This window comes from Nicotiana attenuata, chromosome 1, assembly GCF_001879085.1.
Source record: "Nicotiana attenuata strain UT chromosome 1, NIATTr2, whole genome shotgun sequence".
Classification (NCBI taxonomy): Eukaryota; Viridiplantae; Streptophyta; class Magnoliopsida; order Solanales; family Solanaceae; genus Nicotiana; species Nicotiana attenuata.
Window position 1 is genome coordinate 32,930,169 of NC_031989.1, and position 22,464 is coordinate 32,952,632.

Sequence of the window (22,464 nt, forward strand, 5' to 3'; positions counted from 1 at the left end):
AGGAGATTTGGTAAAAGCAAAAGGCCAAACAACTTTTGAGAAATCAGATTTTCTTCTGAATAAGGAGGATTAGTTTTCAGAGTTCTTAAACGGCTCCTTGGCTATTTGAAATTTGAAATCGCTCTCAACTTTCAACCAAAACCCTAGACTCTTTCCCTATAAATACTACTATTTTCTACAAGTGAAAGGGGGGATTTTTTTTTAGCCGTCCATTTACCCCCTAATAACTCTAGGGTTCGGAGCCGCCTCTTCATTCTCTTAAACTCACTGATTTTTTTTCCTTTCTAAAATCCCAACTCACCCAACTCTTTTTCTATTTGGTTTTCGATTTTAAAACAGAGGCGCTTTTCTTTGCTCAGCCGAGGCAGCGAGTTTGAGGTCGAAGCGCCATAGTTGATCCACGGCGCTCCTAGTTCACTGCCCGCAAAAAAGTAAGTGGCCTCTTTCTGTTATTAGTTTTTTTTATGTTAAAAGCAAATAGTTATTGTTGTTAGAAAATTAGCAGTTTACTTCCTATATAGAGATTATGATTTTGGACTCATTTGCATACATAGAAGTCATGTCTATACAAATTTTTTATTCCAGTTGTGTTTGTCCAGAAACCCACTAATAAGTTCATGATAAATTGCCTACAAAAATATTGTATGTTTTATGTTGGTAGCACATGATCAACGTTGTTCTTTTGTAAATACCATGCTCACGTGATGTTTCATTTCTAATTGCTTGTTAAGGATAAACGTGTTATGTGAAAAGCTCCCTCTTTCTTATGAATAATCTTTTAACTCGAGAATTTAGGAGTGTAATATTTTTGGATACATTACTTTTATCCGCCGAAAAAAGAGAGAATACATTCTGTAAGAGTGTTGGTGTATCCTTTACACGTTCGAGCAATAGAAGCTTAGGTTCTTTCATGTACAGGTAATCATGGCATAAATATAAGGTTACTGCAGTAGTTAATTAAAAATGTTACGAGTAATTCTTGGATTATATTATTCATAAATAGCATGCTTATACGGTTTTGTTAACGGCTGCATTTCTTAAGTAATGAATAGCTTTAAATCTATGCAAACTCCTTCGAATAAAACAATAGCATGAATAACATGCTTATATGGTTTTGTTGATAGTTGCATTTCTTAAGTAATGAATAGCTTTAAATCTATGCAAACTCCTTCGGTGATAGCAATTGCGTAAAACAGAGACCTTATGCTCCTTTTGGTCTCTCTCCTATTTAGTGAATAGAAGTATATTACTTTATGATAAGCACCATGATTAGGCCGTTCCTCTTATGTTTAAATGCCCAATATCATGAGCGTGGGTTTTCATGAAATAACTATCATAGGATATCCTTTAGCAGTAATTAGCTAAGAATGTCCCTTAGATGAATGAGTTACACTCATTATTTAGCATGCCTATAAAGGTTTTATGGATAGTTCTTTCTACCCAAGCTTACTTAGAAAGTTAAGCTCTTTGTCAGAACTATGGTATAGAATTCCATCCCTAAGAGACATTTTTTATGTATTAATAGCTAAGCCAAACTAAGCAAACTATACTACTATCCTTGATACCTTCTCTGTCACAATGTAGTAGAGATGCTTCTAATTATGGCATACTAAATACTGCATCTCAAGATTTATTCACTCACCTTTTCATCATAAAAGATTTATTTACTTACTCAGTGAAGCATGCCTTAGGGTACCCTACTTAACTTGTAATTGCTCCATCTTAAATTTTAAATGAGAAATTAGAAAACGTCCACTTGAATGCTTCATTAGAGGATGTGCTTGAATCAGTGATATGAATCTTAGTATAAACATGTTAACTTGATGAAATATATCCATTTTGATGTGTGATTATCATGGAAAGTTCATATTTCAGTCATGCCCTTAAGAGTTGCTACTAATCTAAATAGCTGGAAACAATTACTTCCTGCATTTCGACAAGAAGTATGGCTGGAATTTCAGAAAGTAATTTGAAACTACGACCTTTTTCTTGATATGCTATTAAGAATCAAGTTCCACTCTCCAGTCCTGCTTATCCTTGCACATGTTAATTAAACTCTTTAAGTTATTTTGCTAATTCTTTATTTTTCTCTTTCTTTGCATGTACACTTTGGAGCAAATGGAGTCTTAATTCAAGACTCTTTAGTGGAAGTCTCGTAGAGACTCAAGTTGCCACCACCACATGGAGTCATTGCATACCATCTTCATTAGAGCACCGAATAGCGAGAAAAACAAGCGAAACGCTTGGAGACGCCTATGGCGTCTTTCTTTTCTTTCCCTTTATCATTCATGCTATTTGACCTTTACTTGTGTGATTTGAGTTTATATCAAATTTCTGGGATTATATTTTTTAAAAATTTCGTGCTAGCATAGTTGTTTAAGTATGCAGAATCTTTACCTTTATTATTGATTTGATACCATCTCAATCACATAAACTTAGCGCGTAGTATAAGAACTTAGAATCAATTTTTAAAGTAACGTCTCAAAACCTTTCATCACATTATTTTCTAATGGCCTTGTGTTAAGCTTTCGTAAACACGAGATTTTTAAGTCCAGCAGAATGATTTCTAAAGTATATTTATGAAAATTATTTTCGTAAGTCATAACCTTTGAAGAACGAGTTTAATTGTTGGGTTTGTCAAGGCACTGTGGAGTTTAAACATTTTCCTAGAAGTTAAATCCAAACTTTTTTTTATTGTTTGACTTTCAAATAAGTAATTTTCTTTTTCAATTATGAACGTATACAATACAATTTTGAAAGACTCATTTCATAACGTTACTGCACAATGTTTTTAATTTCAATTGACAAACATTTTTTAATACACACACATATTGCTACTTAATTTTTTGAAAATTAATTAACTTAAGTTTGGCTGGTTAATCGCTATTAACGGATCATATAGGGTGCTTTAACAACCTTCCCTATAGGATTATTTAGAACCCTTACACATAATCTTAAGCTAACCAGACCATAAAAACAGAGTTAACTTTAAGCACTACTTAGTTAAAATTGGTGTCCTAATTCACCGTTAAAATAATTAGGTGGCGACTCTCTTTAATAAACTAAACCTTCAGAATTACCAATATGTTATACTCTAGTTTGACCCGTGTTAAAATGGGTTATAACACCTTCGATTGAGTAATAATTTGGAAAAAAAGGGATTTCAAGAATTATACAGCACTAAAATACCCACGTAAGTGAATCACATTGGGATGCTATGAAATACGGTTATGGAAGTATAGTATCGTCCCCAGGTGGATCAGTCTAATCACTTCAGATATCCCCGATGAGACGTGAGCCCTAGTGACAATGTATTACATAAGAGGTTTCAAGTTATCAGTAGTAGATTGCAGATCAACATTGAGGTGAATCAACAATGGATGGATAAAAGTTACAAAGTATGAGATGAGATTATGCAATCATTCTTAAGATGAACGGTAAGGAAGAAGCATTAAAGGATTTAGATTTATACATATAGGATAAACAACGAGTATAACCTGGAGTTTGGTAGCAGATCTCAGTAACGGTAAATCGAAGTAAGAGCTATGGTATAGTATGACCTACCTAGATGCAGTAAAGTCATGCGGATAAATAACCGGGTCTATGAAATAAGATATAACAATATTCGTAAGTTCGACAAAGTACCGAGCGAAGAACTTCAGTATACCTATAGATGCCCAGAGGGACATCTTGTCAAGCTTTGTATATGTTTATAAAGTGAGGCCTAGAGATTGGCTAAAAACTGGAGGAAAAAAAGGAGGGAAGAATCGCATAGGCGCAGTTACAAGGTTAGAGTCGTACAGGCTGCATAATAAAAGGTAGCAAAAGTTACGAGATTGGAAGAATTCCGACCGCACACCGTGGTGTGAGAAAGAGGCCTAAAGGGGGGAATGCTCAGGCCTTTGGATCTACTCACAGAACAGAGATGGCAAGGAAAGTACTAAAATATTCGCAAGAGCCATGGGTTATGAGAATGATAAGTGCATCAGTCACCATTCGAGGACGAATGTTCCAACGGGGGGAATGATATTACACCCCATATTTTCGTCCGTGAAAGTACGCCTTAAGTAAGTTGATAAAATCTCGGAAATAAGATGTTACATTCCGCATTTCCGTATGTCAAAGTTTCTTCGTAAATTAATTGACGTGAGTTTGGGAATGAGATTATTTTGATATTATAAGTATTATGCTATTTCAAACAAGCGATAAGTAAATTTGTGAAGGTGAAAGGGTAAGCGAATAAAAAAAGTGAGTTTCGTCGAAGTTTGCCAATTTGGGATAAAACACGGTCCGAGCTATAATACCCGGTATTTATGGACTGGTGCCATATAAGGTACCATATGACCATGATAGTAAGATGTATAAAGTGTGATAAAAGTGAGTAGTATTTTAAGTAATTTGAGATAATTCTTAATTATGTGATAAATTAGTTAATTATTGGATTAGTGAAGAATTACCAAGTTAATTAAGAAAATGATAATTAATTAAAATAATTTGGATAAAACTAACCCCCTCCCCCCCCCCCCTCAACGTGGCAGCAAGCCATCCAAGTTAATGACTCCTAAGTTATTATGGTAAGGTGGCCTAATTAGGGTCCTATAGGCAAGGGTTAGTCATCCTAGTGAGGCCCACACCTAAAGGTTAAAAATAACCTCTCTTATTCACCAAAATGAATGGTTCACCTCTACTAATTTAAGAGAGAAAGCTTTAGCAAAGATGTTGATTTGAAATAGCAATGTAATAGCTTCAAATGTTTCATACGAAGGCTATTTAATACTATAGCAATGTGGGATTTGCGATTCTAAGGGATTACGGTGCAATCTTTCTCAAGAATATCATACGGATTGTCCCCTATTTCGATCTGTCGTTACGTGTTTCGTCGCAAAAGATGTGTGTTAGAGGAATTATCAAGAGAATCCGTCCAGGTATGTTAAGGCTATCCATTCTTTCCTTTTGGAATGATCTATACAATACAAACGAAACGAGCAAATGTACAACTTCCATAAATGACTCTATTCATAAAAGTATTAGAGGTGCCTATGTTCTTGAATTCTCATGTGTCTTATTATTACATCTTCTGTTCACGGGTCTTAGAAAAATACATAAGTTGAAAAAAGTTTACTTCATGATATTACTCAAAGGCATAATGGTCATATGACATTCCGAGAGATTTTATTGACGTACTTCTCATGCATTGCATTCATTTATGCATGTACATTGACCCATGACCAGATGACGTTATATATGCATATATATATGTATATGGGATATGGAAAAAGGTTACGTCGTTATATACGCACCACCACCTGATTAGCTGGTATACGTTGATGATTTTGCCACAGTAGCCGAGATGATATGATGGGATGCCCTTAGGGGCTTGATGATGTTATGAACACATGTACCTATGCACGACATGAAATTCATATGCGTATGCATGACACTATAAGTATTTCATTATTTATAGAGTTATCCAGACGTAAAGGGTGAGTCATTTACTCCATGTTTCTTCTATGTCTTTTAATACTTATTTATGTGCCTTACATACTCGGTACACTATTCGTACTGACGTCCTTTTGTTGGGGGCGCTGTATTCATGACTGCAAGTATAGACAATCAGTTTGCCGAGCCCTCATAGTAGATGAGGTTAGCATTTAGCGAAGGATCGGTAAGACTCCACCTCATTCGGAGTGCAGCCGAGTCTATGAATCATCGTGTCAGAATTTTGCTACAGATATATGAGTATGCCGGTACCCTGTCCCATCTAATACTCTTAGAGGCTTCGTAGACAGAGTTTCATTTTGTACAGTATGTCAGAGGCCTTGACGGCCCATATGTATTCATGTTTAAAGAAAGATGGTTCATTGATACAGTGCTTTCCTACTTATAGTTATACATTACGAGTTGTGACCATGTTGCCCAATTACTAATGACATTACGATAAGTAAGATATGTTACGCTAGTACTCGGTTGAGTAAGGCACCGGACCGTCGTGACCCTTCGGTTTGGTCGTGACAAAGGTGTATGTAAAATGAAAAGAAAAGAGAATCAACTCTAGTGGTAAGTGGTAACACTAATTTGTTAAAACGAAAAACGTTCATATTTGCCATCGAACTTTAAGAATGGCCTATCTGTGCTATCCGTTAAAAGTTGGATATACCATGCTACTAATGTTATACTATTGGCTCATATATGCCATTTTTCACTAACAGAACCTCACTACTACAAGATTTTGCCACATGGCATTATCTAAACCATTCATCATCTACCACCTCCTCCCCTCTCAGCCCCCCTTTACGAGTATCATATACTATGAGCCTTTTCGTTAAGTTCAGTGGCATATTTGAGTCTTTTCATTAAATTCAACAGTATATTTGAGCCTTTTCCCAAGCCACAACTACGTTCTAACTATTGTAACACCCCAAATTTCACCATAAAAATACATACATACTCTTAATTCACACACTCATATATACTTGTCATACCAGACACACCTTATTAGTGTACTCTCTCTTAAATCCATCGTGTTTTTTTTTCCTAAGCAAATTTTATGTCATTTTCCCAAGCCATCACCATGTCCCAAGCACTGCAATACTCCAAATTTCACCATGAAAATACATATATACTCATAATTCACACACTAAAATGTACTTTCCATACACAAATATACCTCATTAATCAAAGGCAGATCCAGAAATTAATGACCACGTGTGCCGATGTATTCGATGCAAACTTATTACTAGTGAAGGAAATTAAATTATCGTGTATATTTAGTCGGTTCAATCCGTTTTGGACTAATTTAGTTTGGTTCGATTCGAATGCGTAAATGAATACGCGATTACTAAACACGAATAGTTTTGTGCAATTCAATTTGATTTTCTTGATTCAAACTCTATTGAACAATGCGATTAAAATATAAAATAAAATATTAAATTAGCAAATACACTCTTTTATTTACACTTAACTAGATTAATATTATGTCTATCGATGCTATCATTCTAAAAGAATTTGAAAATCAAGAAAAAACTAATATTAGATGGATAAGAAGAGAAAATAATTAGAATTACATTTAAAAAGAAGGGACAAAGGGTAGTAAACTGGTATGTGCATCTAATGAGGGTCGATACTGCATCTTTTATGTGGGGCTTCAGCACTTGAAAGAATTACGTCTTTAATCACTTGGCACAACAACCCAACTAAAAATGGCCTAGGTTTGAGCCTTTACCCGGTTTGGTCCAGGTTATATATAATTTGAAAGAAACTTTTCAGTCTTTAGCCCACTATTAAAGACATACTTCTAGTTTTTTTTCTTTTCTTCTTTCTTCTTTCCCAGCATACTCAATCTCTCTTCACGCGCCTCTCTCTTCGTTCTCCCTAAAAATTACAGATTTTTTTGTACATACTCGTGATAATCCTCGCATTCTATGTCAATTAGATTTCGTTTTTTGAGTTAATTGACAAAAATAGGTTAAGGAACCACAATAAAATTTGGCATATCAATCCAAAAACTATCAGATCTGGCCTAAAACTATCAGATCTTGTCTAAAAGATCATCTCCGGCGACCTCGTCTCATATTTTCTTATTTCTCTTAGTTTTTGTTTCATCCTTCGCTACTGGTGAATCCCATATTTTAATGCCAAAACCTCGCCGGGAAAATTCAACACCAGCAACCACCGAAAACTGTAATGTGGTGATGGACAAAGGTCTTTTTTGGTGTAAACTTGTATAGGCAGTGTTTATACACACTTATACAATATTGTATAAATATCTATAAGTCTGTATATATGCGTATAATATTGTATAAATTAGATATATTTTTAATGTATATGTGTGTATGTACATTTTACGTGTATAATAGGCATCCATGGATGTTTGACACTTTCTTCTTTTCTTCTTCTTTGTCTAATTTTGTATATATACATTATTAGAGATTGTATATACAAGTATATACAAAGTTATACATCATTATATGTCACGACCCGGATGTCCCACCCTCGGGAGTCGTGATGGCGCCTACTAATAGGAGCTAGGCAAGCCAACTTAATTTACTTCTTTTAGCAATTATCGTCCATTTAATGAAAACAAAGCATAATATGATAAAGCGGAAGTCTCAAATATAATTAACTGAAGGAAATGCGGAAGTTTAACAAAATCCTCTACCCAAGACTGGTGTCACAATACTCACGAACGTCTAGAGAATACTAAATACAAGGTTTGAATGAAACATAACACTGTCTGCTTCGGTACAAATGATAACAAACTGAATAAGATAGAAGGGACTCCGGGCCTGCGGACGTCAGCAAGGCTACCTTGAATGTCCCTGGACTGAAAGCTCGCTCCCAGAATGCTACTGCTACTCAAATGCTGCTCCAACACCTGGATCTGTGCAAAAAGATGCACAGAGTGTAGCATCAGCACAACCGACCCCATGTGCTGGTAAGTGCCTGGCCTAACCCTAGCGAAGTAGTGACGAGGCTAGACCAGACTACCAATTAAACCTGTGCAGATATATATATATACAAGTACAACAAAGTAATAGCGGAAAGTAAACAATTAAAGCTGGGGGAGGGAACATGCTTATGGGGTAGCAGATAAAACAGAATATCAGGGATAACAAAAGAAACTACATTTGATCGCTTCTAACACAGAATAAGGGAAAACAGACCACTTTCACTTATTTCAATTTCCTCTCGTTGCAGGCGTGCAACACGATCCCATTTCCTCATATCACGTGGTAGGCGTACCACTCGATCCCATTTCATAATATCACGTGGTAGGCGTACCACTCGCTCCCATTTCATAATATCACGTGGTAGGCGTACCACTCGCTCCCATTTCATAATATCATGTGGTAGGCGTACCACTCGCTTCCATTTCATAATATCACGTGGTAGGCGTACCACTCGCTCCCATTTCATAATATCATGTGGTAGGCGTACCACTCGCTCCCATTTCATAATGTCTCGTGGTCGGCGTGCCACACGATCCCATTTCATAATATCTCGTGGTCGGCGTGCCACACGATCCCATTTCTTTCAGCACAATACACAATATAATCCCGGCAAGGGAGAAAGATGTTATAATAAGCTATCCCGGCAAGGGAACAAGATAATATAATAAACTATCCCGGCAAGGGGGATCTAGCTATAACAAAACTCAATCAATCTCTACTTAACACAATTAAATCCACACTTAGTCTCTACAATTACTGGCTCAATGTTAAAGATTTCCAACCAATTCCTCATAAATAACAATTACCAATTCGACAATTTAGCAAATTAGGACTCACGGTCATGCTCGACACCAGTGTATAGATACTCGTCACCATACCTATACACCGTACTCGACAAATAGCAATTAACAAATAAGACTCTACTCCTATTCCCTCAAGCTAGGGTTAGACCAAACACTTACCTCGGTCCAAAGAATAGCAATCAATCCTCAAATACCGCCTTTCCTCTACAATCCGACTCCGAAACAACGATATCTAGGCATAATCAATTCAATAATATCAATAAAGACTCAAAAACAAAATTCCATAGCCTAGAAATGAAGTCCCTAGCATTCTCCCAAAAATATCAAAATTTGACACCGGTCCCACATGGTCCAAACACGAGGCTCGGACCAAAACCCAATCACCTATAACCCCACAAGTTCAAATATATAATTTGTTTTAAGATTCGACCCCAAATTGAGGTTGAATCACCCAAAATCTCAAAACCCTAACTCTACCCAAAACCCCTAATTTCTACTTTGATTCCATGATTTTGGGCTAGGAATTTAGTAATTAATAGAGGAAATTGAAGAAAACAAGTTGAACAATGCTTACCCAAGAAGTTTTGATGAAAGGGAGCTTCAATGGACGCCTAAGAGCTTGGAGAAGAAAGGAGTTCGTGTATTTTTATTAAATTCCGAGCTACTGTTCTGTTTTTAACTTAAGAATTCGCTGGGCAAAATTGCCCTTCGCGTTCGCGGGAAAGGGGCCGCGTTCGCGAAGGTAAACTCGACACTTCATCGCGAACGCGTGAAATAGAATGCGAACGCGTAGAAGAAAATGTTGGGGGGGGGGGGAGGGGGTCCAGGGACTGTTATACGCGAACGCGTGAGGGGCCACGCGAATGCGTTGAGGAAGCTGGTAAAGCTACGCGTTCGCGATAATGATGATGCGAACGCGAAGGAGGGGGAATTAGAACTACGCAATCGCGTGAAGTAGGACGCGAACGCGTAAGAGGGGAATACCAAGGCACTGCGAACGCGAGCCTGAGGCCGCGTTCGCGAAGAACAAAATGCCTGTGTAAAAATGCAGCAAAATCTGATCCTTTCCTAAGTGTAAAAAACACCCCGAACCACCTCCAATTCACTCCCGAGCCCTCGGGGCTCCTAACCTATCACACACACTAACTCAATAACATCCTACGAACTTACTCGAGCGATCAAATCGCCAAAATAACATCAAAAATCATTGAATCAAGCCTCAAGATCATCATTTTCATTTCAAACTTCATAACTTCAAATTTTAGATATTTAGGTCTGAAACACGTCAAATGACATCCGATTTCGACCAAACTTTACAGAGAGCGCTTAACACCTATTTAAGACTTGTACCGGGCGTCGGAACCAAAATACGAGCCCGATACCATAGTCTTTTAATCAATTTTCATTTCCATTTTCCTTAATGATTTCAGAAAAAACAATTTCACAGAAAAATTTATTTCTCGGGCTCTCGACCTCGAAATTCGACTCCGGGCATATGCCCGAATTTCATATTTTTCTACGGACCCTCCGGGACCGCCAAATCACGGGTCCGGGTCCGTTTACCAAAAATGTTGACCAAAGTCAACTTTAATCATTTTAAAGCCACATTTTGAAATTTTTCACAGAATTTAACATATAAGCTTTCCGGCTACGCTCCCGGACTGCGTACACAAATCGAGGCAAGCAAAAAAAATGAGGTTTTCAAGGCCTCGGAAGCACAGAAAAAGGGAGAAATCCGATGATGACCCTTTGGGTCGTCACATTATACATGTAATGCACATGTGTAGTTAAATCTAAAATTAAAATTTCATATGTTCAATCTATGTATAAATCGACTTTTCTTGTTGATTTATTTGCAAAATCATGAACATGCAATAATTTTTTTAATTTTTATTTTTTTATTTATGCTATTTGGAACTTGGAAAAGAAGAAAATTTATGGTTTTCAAGTTGCATTATACATGAATTTGAATTTTTTGTAGCTGGAATAGGAATATATACAAACTTGGGGAAGAAGAATAAAAAAAAGAAGAAAAAAATGCTAATTTTTCAAACTTTGGCCTATTGTTAATGGGCTACAGATTTGCAAAGTTGTAACTGGATTATTCTGCTGCAATGTATATAGGTGGACTGTATTTTTGTGTAATTCTCCCTCAGCACTTTAACCATGGCACTTTAACGGACCCTGGTTTGAGTACCAGACGGTGCATTTTTTAATTACATAATTAAAAATACCAACTGATTTGGTCGGAAAATACCGACCGATATCGATCGGCTTTTTCGGCGGATTATTTCTTTTTGGGTCGTTTGTGAAAATTAATTTACCGACCAAAATCGGTTGAAAATTGCGACCGACTTCGGTCGCTATTTTTTACCGGCCATCCTAATTTCGACGGATTAAAGTCGGTCGGAAATCGGTCGGTCTTTCAAGTTTCCGACCGATTTCGGTCGGTATTTCTGAACGGTTTTAGGCAGTAATGTACTCTCTTTTAAGCTTGTTTGTCTTTAAAAAAAACTAATGTGTTTTTAAATCTTTTTAAGAGCTAAGGTATGAAAAATATTTGAATGATGTAAAATAGGATTAGATTCATAATCCAATTAATTAAATAAGAGAGTATAGTTTTCCATATAAAATAATAATGTCATAATATAAGGGACAAACTTGTCAGTATAAGTTTGTTAAATAAAAATATAAGTATTACATAAAATTAGAAAGAATGGAGGTTTTATATAGAATTATGATTCTAAAAGGTTGGATGTCATGCATCGAATGATAAACAAAATTTGTTACCCAAGAAAGTATATAATATAAGAATTAATGAAAAAGCTCACATATGCTACTGAGCTTAATGAAAAGGCTCATATATGCCACCCGTAAAGGGGCTTAAAGGGGAAGGGGATGGTAAGTGATGAAGGGTTTAGATGATGCAACGTAACAAAATTTGATATTAGTAGGGTTCTATTAGTGAAAAATGACATATATGATCCAATAGTATAACGTTAGTGACACGAATATATCAAACTTTTGACGAATGGCAGGCCATTTTTTAAAGTTGGATGAACCTTTTCGGTTGTTAAAATAATACACTAGTAATACACGAAATTAACATATCCATGCGGCCATGCGTTTACTTTTCTATATGTTAGTCAAGCAAAGACAGTAGTCTTCTCTCAACTCTTTTCTTCTCCCTCTGCATCTCCACTCCGGCGTGCCTTGTCATTTATTTGCTGTGAGTTTACACATTTTATTTATAGTAAAACATATGAAGGAATTAAGGTAGTAGATTTTAGTATTTCTTTGTTCAAGTGTCGTTATCCACATATGTGTGGTGACGAAATTGAATTCCTCCTATGGTTTTTGGGATCTCCAATTAGATCCATTCTCCGTAAACATAGACTTAAAAAAATTCTTGATATATTTTTTCGAAAATGGGTCTGTTTCGGGTAGAATTCTATTTGGAGGTTTTGTCAATATTCTTTCTAGTTGTGCTTAAGCATACCTTTGGTGGCATCTTGATGTCATTCGTGTGAACCCTGTGGTTCTTCACATTGCTCAATTAATCCTTGTGTTGGTGTTACTATACTTAGCCCTGATCTGAAAAGTGCTAGAGATAATAAACCTTGGCAGATCCGTGAGTTGTTGAGAGTAATGGCTTATGCTGCCGTTAACTCTCTAATTCAAACTTTGGAGCTATTCCAGAGGACTTACCCAGCTATGATCAATGGTCAAGTTGCAGAGATGGTTGACTCCTTGCATGCTAATGCTGAGTATTTCCAAAGAATTCTTGACAACTCTAGCCATCAGAAACATGAATATGAAAAAATCAAGGATTTGGAGGGAGGGATGAGAGCTGCGGTGCAACGTGCTGAAGATTTGTTTGAATCAAATATTGTTCGAATTTTGAGAGAGCGCTACAATCAGCAAAAAGAGAAGAATAATGGGGCCAAATGGACTATTCAAGATGAGGCTAGGGTTCTACTTCGAGACTTGCCTCAAGCTATAGACAATATTGATGCAATAAGGAAAGACTTGGCCCGGGTTATTGAGAGTAGCACCTCCACGATCAATGCTAATGCCCATGGCCCTAGCACTAGACAGGATCAATTTGTCAAACCAGGAGATTCTTCAGCGTGATTCTATTGTCCTTCCACAGGAAGCTACGGTGGGTTTGGATGATATGCCTTGACAGAGATTACTAATCGTCTACTTGGATCAGCTTCTGAGCGGGAAGTTATTCCTATATTAGGGATGGGCGGATGTGGGAAAACAACGCTTGCCAAAAAAGCTCAGGATCATCTTTCAATCATGTCTCGTTTTGACATCCAAGTGTGGGTTACAATATCTCAGGAATATCACTTGAGAGAAGTGCTGCTAAGCCTTGTATGTTCTGTTGCAGGGAATAAGTTTCAAGATATGAGTGACGACCAGTTAATGGAGAAGGCATATAGAGCACTGAAGGGTCGGAAGTATCTTATTGTCATTGATGATGTTTGGAGTACAAAAATTTGGGATGTGATGGCAAGAACTCTTCCCAATGACAAAAACGGGAGGAATCATTTTGACTACGAGGCTTAAAGACGTAGCTGAGTATGTTAACTCTGATATTCCTCCTCATGAAATGATGCCGTTGAGTTTAAATGACAGCTTTGCGATAAGTTACTCGGGGAACTTGTCCTTCTGAATTGGAGGAAATTGGGAAGAAAATAGTAGGAAAATGTCAAGGACTCCCTTTAGCAATTCTGGTGGTTGCAGGGCATCTCTCAAAAGTTGGCATGACGAAAGAAAGCTGGGCGACTGTAGCTAAAAATCTGAATAATGTTGTTACAAGTTATCCGGATAAATGCCTAGCAGTACTTGCTATGAGTTACTATCACCTGCCTATTCACTTGAAACCTTGTTTCCTCCATTTAGGAACATTCCCCGAGGATCATGAGATTGATGCTTGGAGATTGATCCAATTGTGGGTTGCGGAGGGGATTCTAAAGAGTAATAAGTTAAGAAGCCTGGAAGAAGTAGCAGAGGATTGTTTGGAAGATCTGGCTAGTAGAAATTTAGTAATGGTCACAAGGAGGAAGCTCAATGGTCAGAGCGTGAATGATGCGGTATGCATGATCTGTTGCGGGATTTGAGCGTGAATGAAGCTGGAAAAGAAAAGTTTTTGAATGTGATTACGAATATTAATCGAGCTCCTAATTTCCCAACACAGAATTGTAAGTTTCCTCGGTTTAGTTTGCATGCTCACTTCTCATTGGAAAAGTTTTCAGACTTATCACAGGGTGTGCGGTCCTTGTACATTTTCAAGCAACTTACTGGAAGAATTGCAGGATTCAAAGCTTTAAGAGTGTTGGTTTCCATTCCTAGGGCTATTTTAAAGTACCGCCATCGCTTAACATCAGATTCAGCTTTCTTGAGATTCGTAGAGGCAATGATCTCACTGAATCACTTCCATATTTGTATAATCTGCAAACCTTTATTTTTAAGCATGATAAATTAAAGTGTGATGCAGTTATAACTTTACCTGACTATATCTGGAATATGAAGCAGTTGACGTACATCCATATTCAACATTGCATTCATTTACCCAATCCTCAAAGTATTTCAAGCACCAATGTGGTAGACAGTAAAAGTGATTTGGGTCTGCAACATCTACAGGAGTTTTCGCATCTTTGTTTTGCTAGCTGTACGAAGGAGGTACTTTGTGTGGCGTCCATCCCCATTAATTAAGGAAGATTTTTTCTTCCTTGTTCGTTCCTTTTTTCAAAATTGGCAGCCTGCAGCCATCATCCCACAGCAGCCCACGTTTTCTTTCTGCATCTGTCAAATATGGCAGGCGTGCAGATAAAATATGTCAAGCGTAGTAGGCGGTGTTCTGCTTATAAAAGGAGAGCTTCGGCTCTCATTTTAAACACCAACAAAAGAGAGAAAGAAAGAGTGAGGTTTCACAGACAGGGTATAAGAAAATAATCTGTGAGAAAAATAGAGAGTGAGCGATATTGTAGTGAGGTGGGAATATCAAAAGAGGGTTATTTCTTTTGAGTGTTGTAGTGGTCTTTGGAGTATTTTACTCGGACCTACAAAGTGTAAAATTCCTTACTATAGTGATATCAGTTGCTCCTCTCGGGGCCGTGGTTTTTCCCTTATTAAAAGGGTTTTCCACGTAAAAATCTTGGTGTCGTTGTTACTCTTTTATTCTTGTTAATTACCGTATCTCGGTGCCACATTATTATTCCGCTTTTATTACCGTGAATATTATTTCTGTGGGGGTTTATTCCCAACAACTGGTATCAGAGCACAGGTTCTGCTTGTTCCCTGAAATACTATTCACTGTCGGTAGTACTATACTCGGTGAAAAATAAAAATGTCCGGAGTAAAGTACGAGGTAGCAAAATTCAACGGAGATAACGGTTTCTCAACATGGCGAAGAAGGATGAGGGATCTGCTCATCCAACAAGGATTACACAAGGTACTAGATGCTGATGCCAAAAAGCCTGATACCATGAAAGCTGAGGATTGGGCTGACTTGGATGAAAGAGCTGCTAGTGCAATCAGGTTGCACTTATCAGATGATGTGGTAAATAACATCATTGATGAAGACACTGCACGTGGAATTTGGACAAGGTTGGAAAGCCTATACATGTCCAAAATGCTGACAAATAAATTGTACCTGAAGAAGCAGTTATACGCCCTACACATGGGTGAAGGTACGAATTTTTTGTCACATTTAAATATTTTTAACGGACTAATCACACAGCTTGCCAACCTCGGAGTGAAAATCGAGGAAGAAGATAAAGCCATATTGCTATTGAACTCGTTGCCATCTTCGTACGATAATTTGGCAACAACCATCCTGCACGGTAAGACTACTATTGAGTTGAAAGGTGTCACATCGGCTCTTCTACTCAATGAGAAGATGAGAAAGAAGCCTGAAAATCAAGGACAGGCTCTCATCACAAAAGGTAGAGGCAGGAGTTATCAAAGGAGTTCAAGCAACTATGGTAGATCCGGAGCTCGTGGGAAGTCAAAGAACCGATCCAAATCAAGAGCCAGAAATTGCTACAACTGTGATCAACCAGGTCACTTCAAAAGAGATTGCCCAAATCCAAGGAAGGGCAAAGGTGAAACCAGTGGCCAGAAGAATGACGACAACACAGCCGCCATGGTGCAAAACAATGATAATGTTGTCCTCTTTATAAATGAGGAAGAGGAATGCATGCACCTATCAGGTCCAGAGTTGGAATGGGTGGTTGACACAGCGGCATCTTACCATGCCACACCGGTAAGAGATCTTTTTTGCAGATATGTAGCAGGTGATTTCTGCACTGTGAGAATGGGTAACACAAGTTACTCAAAGATTGCGGGGATTGGTGACATTTGTATCAAGACAAATGTCGGATGCACATTGGTTCTAAAGGACGTGCGGCATGTACCTGATTTGCGGATGAACTTGATCTCGGGAATTGCTTTAGACCGAGATGGATACGAGAACTATTTTGCAAATCAAAAGTGGAGACTCACTAAAGGATCATTGGTGATTGCAAAGGGAGTTGCTCGTGGCACGTTGTACAAGACAAATGCAGAAATATGCCAAGATGAATTGAATGCGGCACAAGATGAGATTTCTGCAGATTTGTGGCACAAAAGAATGGGTCATATGAGCGAGAAGGGATTGCAGATTCTTGCCAAGAAATCACTCATTTCTTATGCCAAAGGTACAACGGTAAAATCTTGTGACTACTGTTTATTTGGTAAGCAGCATAGAGTCTCATTTCAGACATCGTCTGAAAGAAAATTGAATATACTTGATTTAGTATATTCCGATGTTTGTGGCCCAATGGAAATTGAATCAATGGGCGGTAACAAATATTTTGTTACTTTTATTGATGATGCTTCACGAAAATTATGGGTTTATATTTTGAAAACCAAAGATCAGGTGTTTCAAGTTTTTCAGAAGTTTCATGCTCTAGTAGAAAGGGAGACGGGTCGAAAGCTAAAGCGTCTCCGAAGTGACAATGGAGGGGAGTACACTTCAAGGGAATTTGAAGAGTATTGTTCAAGTCATGGGATCAGACATGAAAAGACAGTTCCTGGAACCCCACAGCACAATGGCGTAGCCGAGAGGATGAACCGCGCCATTGTGGAGAAGGTGAGAAGCATGCTCAGAATGGCTAAACTGCCTAAGTCATTCTGGGGTGAAGCAGTTCAAACAGCCTGTTACCTGATCAATAGGAGTCCATCAGTTCCATTGGAGTTTGACATCCCAGAGAGAGTTTGGACCAACAAGGAGGTGTCCTACTCGCATCTGAAGGTGTTCGGTTGCAGAGCTTTTGCACATGTACCAAAAGAGCAGAGAACAAAGCTGGATGATAAATCTGTTCCCTGCATATTTATCGGATATGGAGATGAAGAGTTTGGGTACAGATTGTGGGATCCTGTAAAGAAGAAGGTCATCAGAAGCAGAGATGTAGTCTTCCGAGAAAGTGAAGTTGGAATTGCTGCTGATATGTCAGAAAAGGCGAAGAATGGTATAATTCCTAACCTTGTTACTATTCCTTCTACTTCTAACAATCCCACAAGTGCAGAAAATACGACCGACGAGGTTGCCGAGCAGGGGGAGCAACCTGGTGAGGTTATTGAGCAGGGGGAGCAACTTGATGAAGGTATCGAGGAAGTGGAGCACCCCACTCAGGAAGAAGAACAACCCCAACCTCTGAGGAGATCAGAGGGGCCAAGGGTAGAGTCATGCAGGTACCCTTCCACAGAGTATGTCCTCATCAGTGATGAGGGGGAGCCAGAAAGTCTTAAAGAGGTGCTGTCCCATCCAGAAAAGAACTAGTGGATGAAAGCTATGCAAGAAGAGATGGAATCTCTACAGAAAAATAGCACGTACAAGCTGGCTGAACTTCCAAAGGGTAAAAGACCACTAAAATGTAAATGGGTCTTTAAACTCAAGAAAGATGGAAATGGCAAGCTGGTCAGATACAAAGCTCGATTGGTGGTTAAAGCCTTCGAACAGAAGAAAGGTATTGATTTTGATGAAATTTTCTCACCTGTTGTCAAAATGACTTCTATTCGAACAATTTTGAGCTTAGCAGCTAGCCTAGATCTTGAAGTGGAGCAGTTGGACGTGAAAACTGCATTTCTTCACGGAGATTTGGAAGAAGAGATTTATATGGAGCAGCCAGAAGGATTTGAAGTAGCTGAAAGGAAACACATGGTATGCAAACTGAATAAGAGTCTTTATGGGTTGAAGCAGGCACCAAGGCAGTGGTACAAGAAGTTTGACTCATTCATGAAAAGTCAAACTTACATAAAGACATATTCTGATCCATGTGTATACTTCAAAAGATTTTCTGATAACAACTTTATTATATTATTGTTGTATGTGGATGACATGTTGATTGTAGGACAAGATAAAGAGCTGATCGCAAAGTTGAAGAGAGATTTGTCCAAGTCATTTGATATGAAGGACTTGGGCCCAGCACAACAAATTTTAGGGATGAAGATAGTTCGAGAGCGAACAAGCAGAAAGTTGTGGCTATCTCAGGAGAAGTACATTGAACGTGTACTGGAACGCTTCAACATGAAAAGTGCTAAGCCAGTCAGCACACCTCTTGCTGGTCATCTAAAGTTGAGCAAGAAGATGTGTCCTACAACAGTGGAGGAGAAAGGGAACATGGCTAAAGTTCCTTATTCTTCAGCAGTCGGAAGCTTAATGTATGCAATGGTATGCAGTAGACCTGATATTGCTCACGCAGTTGGTGTTGTCAGCAGGTTTCTTGAAAATCCAGGAAAAGAACATTGGGAAGCAGTCAAGTGGATACTTAAGTACCTGAGAGGTACCATGGGAGATTGTTTGTGCTTTGGAGGATCTGATCCAATCTTGAAGGGCTATACAGATGCTGATATGGCAGGTGACATTGACAACAGAAAATCCACTGCTGGATATTTGTTTACATTTTCAGGGGGAGCTATATCATGGCAGTCTAAGTTGCAGAAGTGTGTTGCACTTTCAACAACTGAAGCAGAGTACATTGCCGCTACAGAAACTGGTAAGGAGATGATATGGCTCAAACGGTTCCTTCAAGAGCTTGGATTGCATCAGAAGGAGTATGTTGTCTATTGTGACAGTCAAAGTGCAATAGACTTGAGCAAGAATTCCATGTACCATGCAAGGACAAAGCATATAGATGTGAGATATCATTGGATTCGTGAGCAGGTGGAGAACGAATCTTTACAGGTCAAAAAGATTCACACAAGTGAAAATCCTGCGGATATGCTAACCAAGGTAGTACCAAGAGACAAGTTCGAGCTTTGCAAAGAACTTGTCGCCATGCGCTCAAACTAGAATCTCCGGTGCTACCTCCTTCGGGTGAATGGGTCTGGAGGGGGAGATTTATGGGGTCCATCCCCATTAATTAAGGAAGATTTTTTCTTCCTTGTTGGTTCCTTTTTTCAAAATTGGCAGCCTGCAGCCATCATCCCACAACAGCCCACGTTTTCTTTCTGCATCTGTCAAATATAGCAGGCGTGCAGATAAAATATGTCAAACGTAGTAGGCGGTGTTTTGCCTATAAAAGGAGAGCTTCGGCTCTCATTTTAAACACCAACAAAAGAGAGAAAGAAAGAGTGAGGTTTCAAAGACCGGGTATAAGAAAATAGTCTGTGAGAAAAATAGAGAGTGAGCGATATTGTAGTGAGGTGGGAATATCAAAAGAGGGTTATTTCTTTTGAGTGTTGTAGTGGTCTTTGGAGTATTTTACTCGGACCTACAAAGTGTAAAATTCCTTACTATAATGATATCAGTTGCTCCTCTCGGGGCCGTGGTTTTTCCCTTATTAAAAGGGTTTTCCACGTAAAAATCTTGGTGTCGTTGTTACTCTTTTATTCTTGTTAATTACCGTATCTCGGTGCTACATTATTATTCCGCTTTTATTACCGTGAATATTATTTGTGTGGGGGTTTATTCCCAACACTTTCTTGGCTTACTAATCTTAAGAAGTTGAGGATTGCTAATATTCAAGAAGACATCAATGGTCTTGAGGGAAAAACTGGCAGCCTACTCAATCTTGTCTACTTAAAGAAACTTGAATCGCTCTACCTGTCTTGTGAGATGTGGGAGCTCTCGTCTCCCCTTGCGGACAGTTGTTCTTTCCCAATATCTCTTAAGAGGTTGACCATATTCAGTGCTAGGCTTTCGTGTGAAGACATGGCAGTTCTTGCGAAGTTGCCAAACCTGGAAGTGCTCAAACTCAGACGGGTCGAATTCAGGCCTTCAGTATGGAAACTAAATGATGAAGATCAGTTCAAGCAGCTAAAGTTTCTCCTACTTGTTGATAACACAGATATAAAGCAGTGGGAGGCTAGCAGTGTTAACTTCCCAAATCTTCGACGCTTGGTGCTCCATCAAATCTGGAATCTGAAGCGAATCCCTCTAGCCTTTGCAGAAATCTGCACCTTGGAGTCAATTGAGTTATATATGTGCTCGCGGAATCTTGAGAAATCAGCAAGAGAAATTCAAGAGGAAGTATCTTCTGTTGTAGGGAATGATTGCCTTCATACTGGCATCTATAATGGTAAGTTTCAAATTTCAATTTGTGTCAGAATAATACTTAGAGTGCTTCTTATTTACTTTTCTTTGCTCCTCAGATGTATATATATATGTTTCTCCAAAATAATACTCAGGTTATATTTCTCACAGTATGCTGTTCTTTTAAAACTTTTACTATTAGTTTCTCTGCCAAGCATTATGTGATTTCTTTGCTAATTAATAATGTTGAAAACGAAAAAGAGTTATTGGTTTCTCTTCTCCTTTGCAGATTATCACACTTATAAAAGACGCATTTGAATCGCTTTTGCTTCCGTCAAGTAACATGAAGCAATATCAGTCCATGATTTCAAGTTAAAATCAGAGTGGTTTCTCTCTATGCTCTTCTTACTGCTATAACATTTTAGGATTGTAATAGTGACTGTTTTTCTCCCTATCATCCTTCTTCCTCTTCTAACATTTTAACTCTCTTTTTTCTCTTGAGGTTTTTCCACTCTTTTATTTTGGCCGAATTGGCAGTCAGTCTTCAATATATTATGTTTGATATTCATGAATATAAGAGTAAAGACAGAGTGCTCGATAGTAGATATTATCATTTGGTTTACATTATCGGAGTTCTCAATAGCCCCCAAAATCTGTCCAAACAATGTCTGGTTGTAATCCTGTCTTCTTAGTAGTTGGGCATGCAAAGACCAGTCTAATAAGAAGGCTAAACTAATGTCTATATGTCAATGAAGCAGCTGCTTGTTCAGCCATCTTCTCATATTCTTCTATTGATTTAAAAGAGCTCTGCACCCTACTCTCTGAATTAGTTTTTATAGGTCTTGTTGCTCTACAATAACAACATAGTGAAAAGTTGAAAAGTGACTATTGTTTTAAGTAGCTTATTAAAGAGAATCCAGAGAGGTATTATTAACAATGTCTGAGATTGCTGGAATCTTCAACATTTAGTGGAATCTGAAACTGTTTTTGTCTTTATAACATATGCATGAACTACTGTTAGCCTCTGATCTCCAGTTAGTTCCATCGTTCTTTTCCTTATTCACACTCTAATAAACCAGGAGAAGAAATATATCTTTTTGGATCTTTCATCTTCCTTTTCCAGCTTTCGGCTAAAGCTATGGCGACATATTAAATCGAAATACAATTCGTGTTAAAATCCATATTATATAGTTAGTTCATTACCACATAGCTTATCTCGGATGTTCTAAGTTTACACAGAATATCAGCAAAAGCGGAAGCCTTCAACTTGACACTGGATGTTCAAGTTTATTCTACTCGCCACACGTGATTTTTAGCAATACACTTTAATTAAGATCAGGCAACTGTGACACCATGCACATTTATGGAAGTCAACTCCCAAAGCTGGATTTGTAAGTTTTTTATTCATGAAATCTGAAGTCTTTTCAATTTTTGTGATTGTTTCTTGATCTCTGTGGACGAAGATAACCATCTGGCATTAGTTTTGGAAGAGTTTACAGTTAATCTTGAAAGCGTTAATTTCCCTCCATCTGACTACTGAGAGTGATGGCCTATCCTGCAGTGAACTCTCTAATTCAAACTTTGGAGCTATTCCAAACTACTTACCCAAATTTGATCCATGGTCAAACTGCAGAGATTATTGACTCTCTTCGAGCTAGTGCTGATTAGTTGTTCCTGAAGGAAG

General features: G+C 38.1%; 2 protein-coding genes across 2 annotated transcripts; both read left to right on the top strand.

The window, feature by feature from the left end:
* On the top strand, positions 13,502–13,828 carry LOC109234686 (putative disease resistance RPP13-like protein 3). Its single transcript, XM_019400755.1, has one exon. The coding sequence runs from the start codon at positions 13,502–13,504 to the stop codon at positions 13,826–13,828; it is 327 nt and encodes a 108-aa protein (XP_019256300.1).
* On the top strand, positions 20,381–21,304 carry LOC109240579 (putative late blight resistance protein homolog R1B-16). The gene is made up of 2 exons (XM_019407239.1): positions 20,381–20,826; positions 21,070–21,304. Exons 1-2 carry the CDS (start codon positions 20,460–20,462, stop codon positions 21,096–21,098), a joined length of 396 nt encoding a protein of 131 aa, XP_019262784.1. The 5' UTR covers positions 20,381–20,459; the 3' UTR covers positions 21,099–21,304.

Coding starts and splice junctions, on each gene's coding strand:
- LOC109234686 (XM_019400755.1), top strand. CDS start 13,502: ATGGGCGGATGTGGGAAAACAACGCTTGCCAAAAAAGCTCAGGATCAT.
- LOC109240579 (XM_019407239.1), top strand. CDS start 20,460: ATGGCAGTTCTTGCGAAGTTGCCAAACCTGGAAGTGCTCAAACTCAGA. Junction 20,827..21,069: donor TCATACTGGCATCTATAATG/GTAAGTTTCAAA, acceptor TCTCCTTTGCAG/ATTATCACACTTATAAAAGA.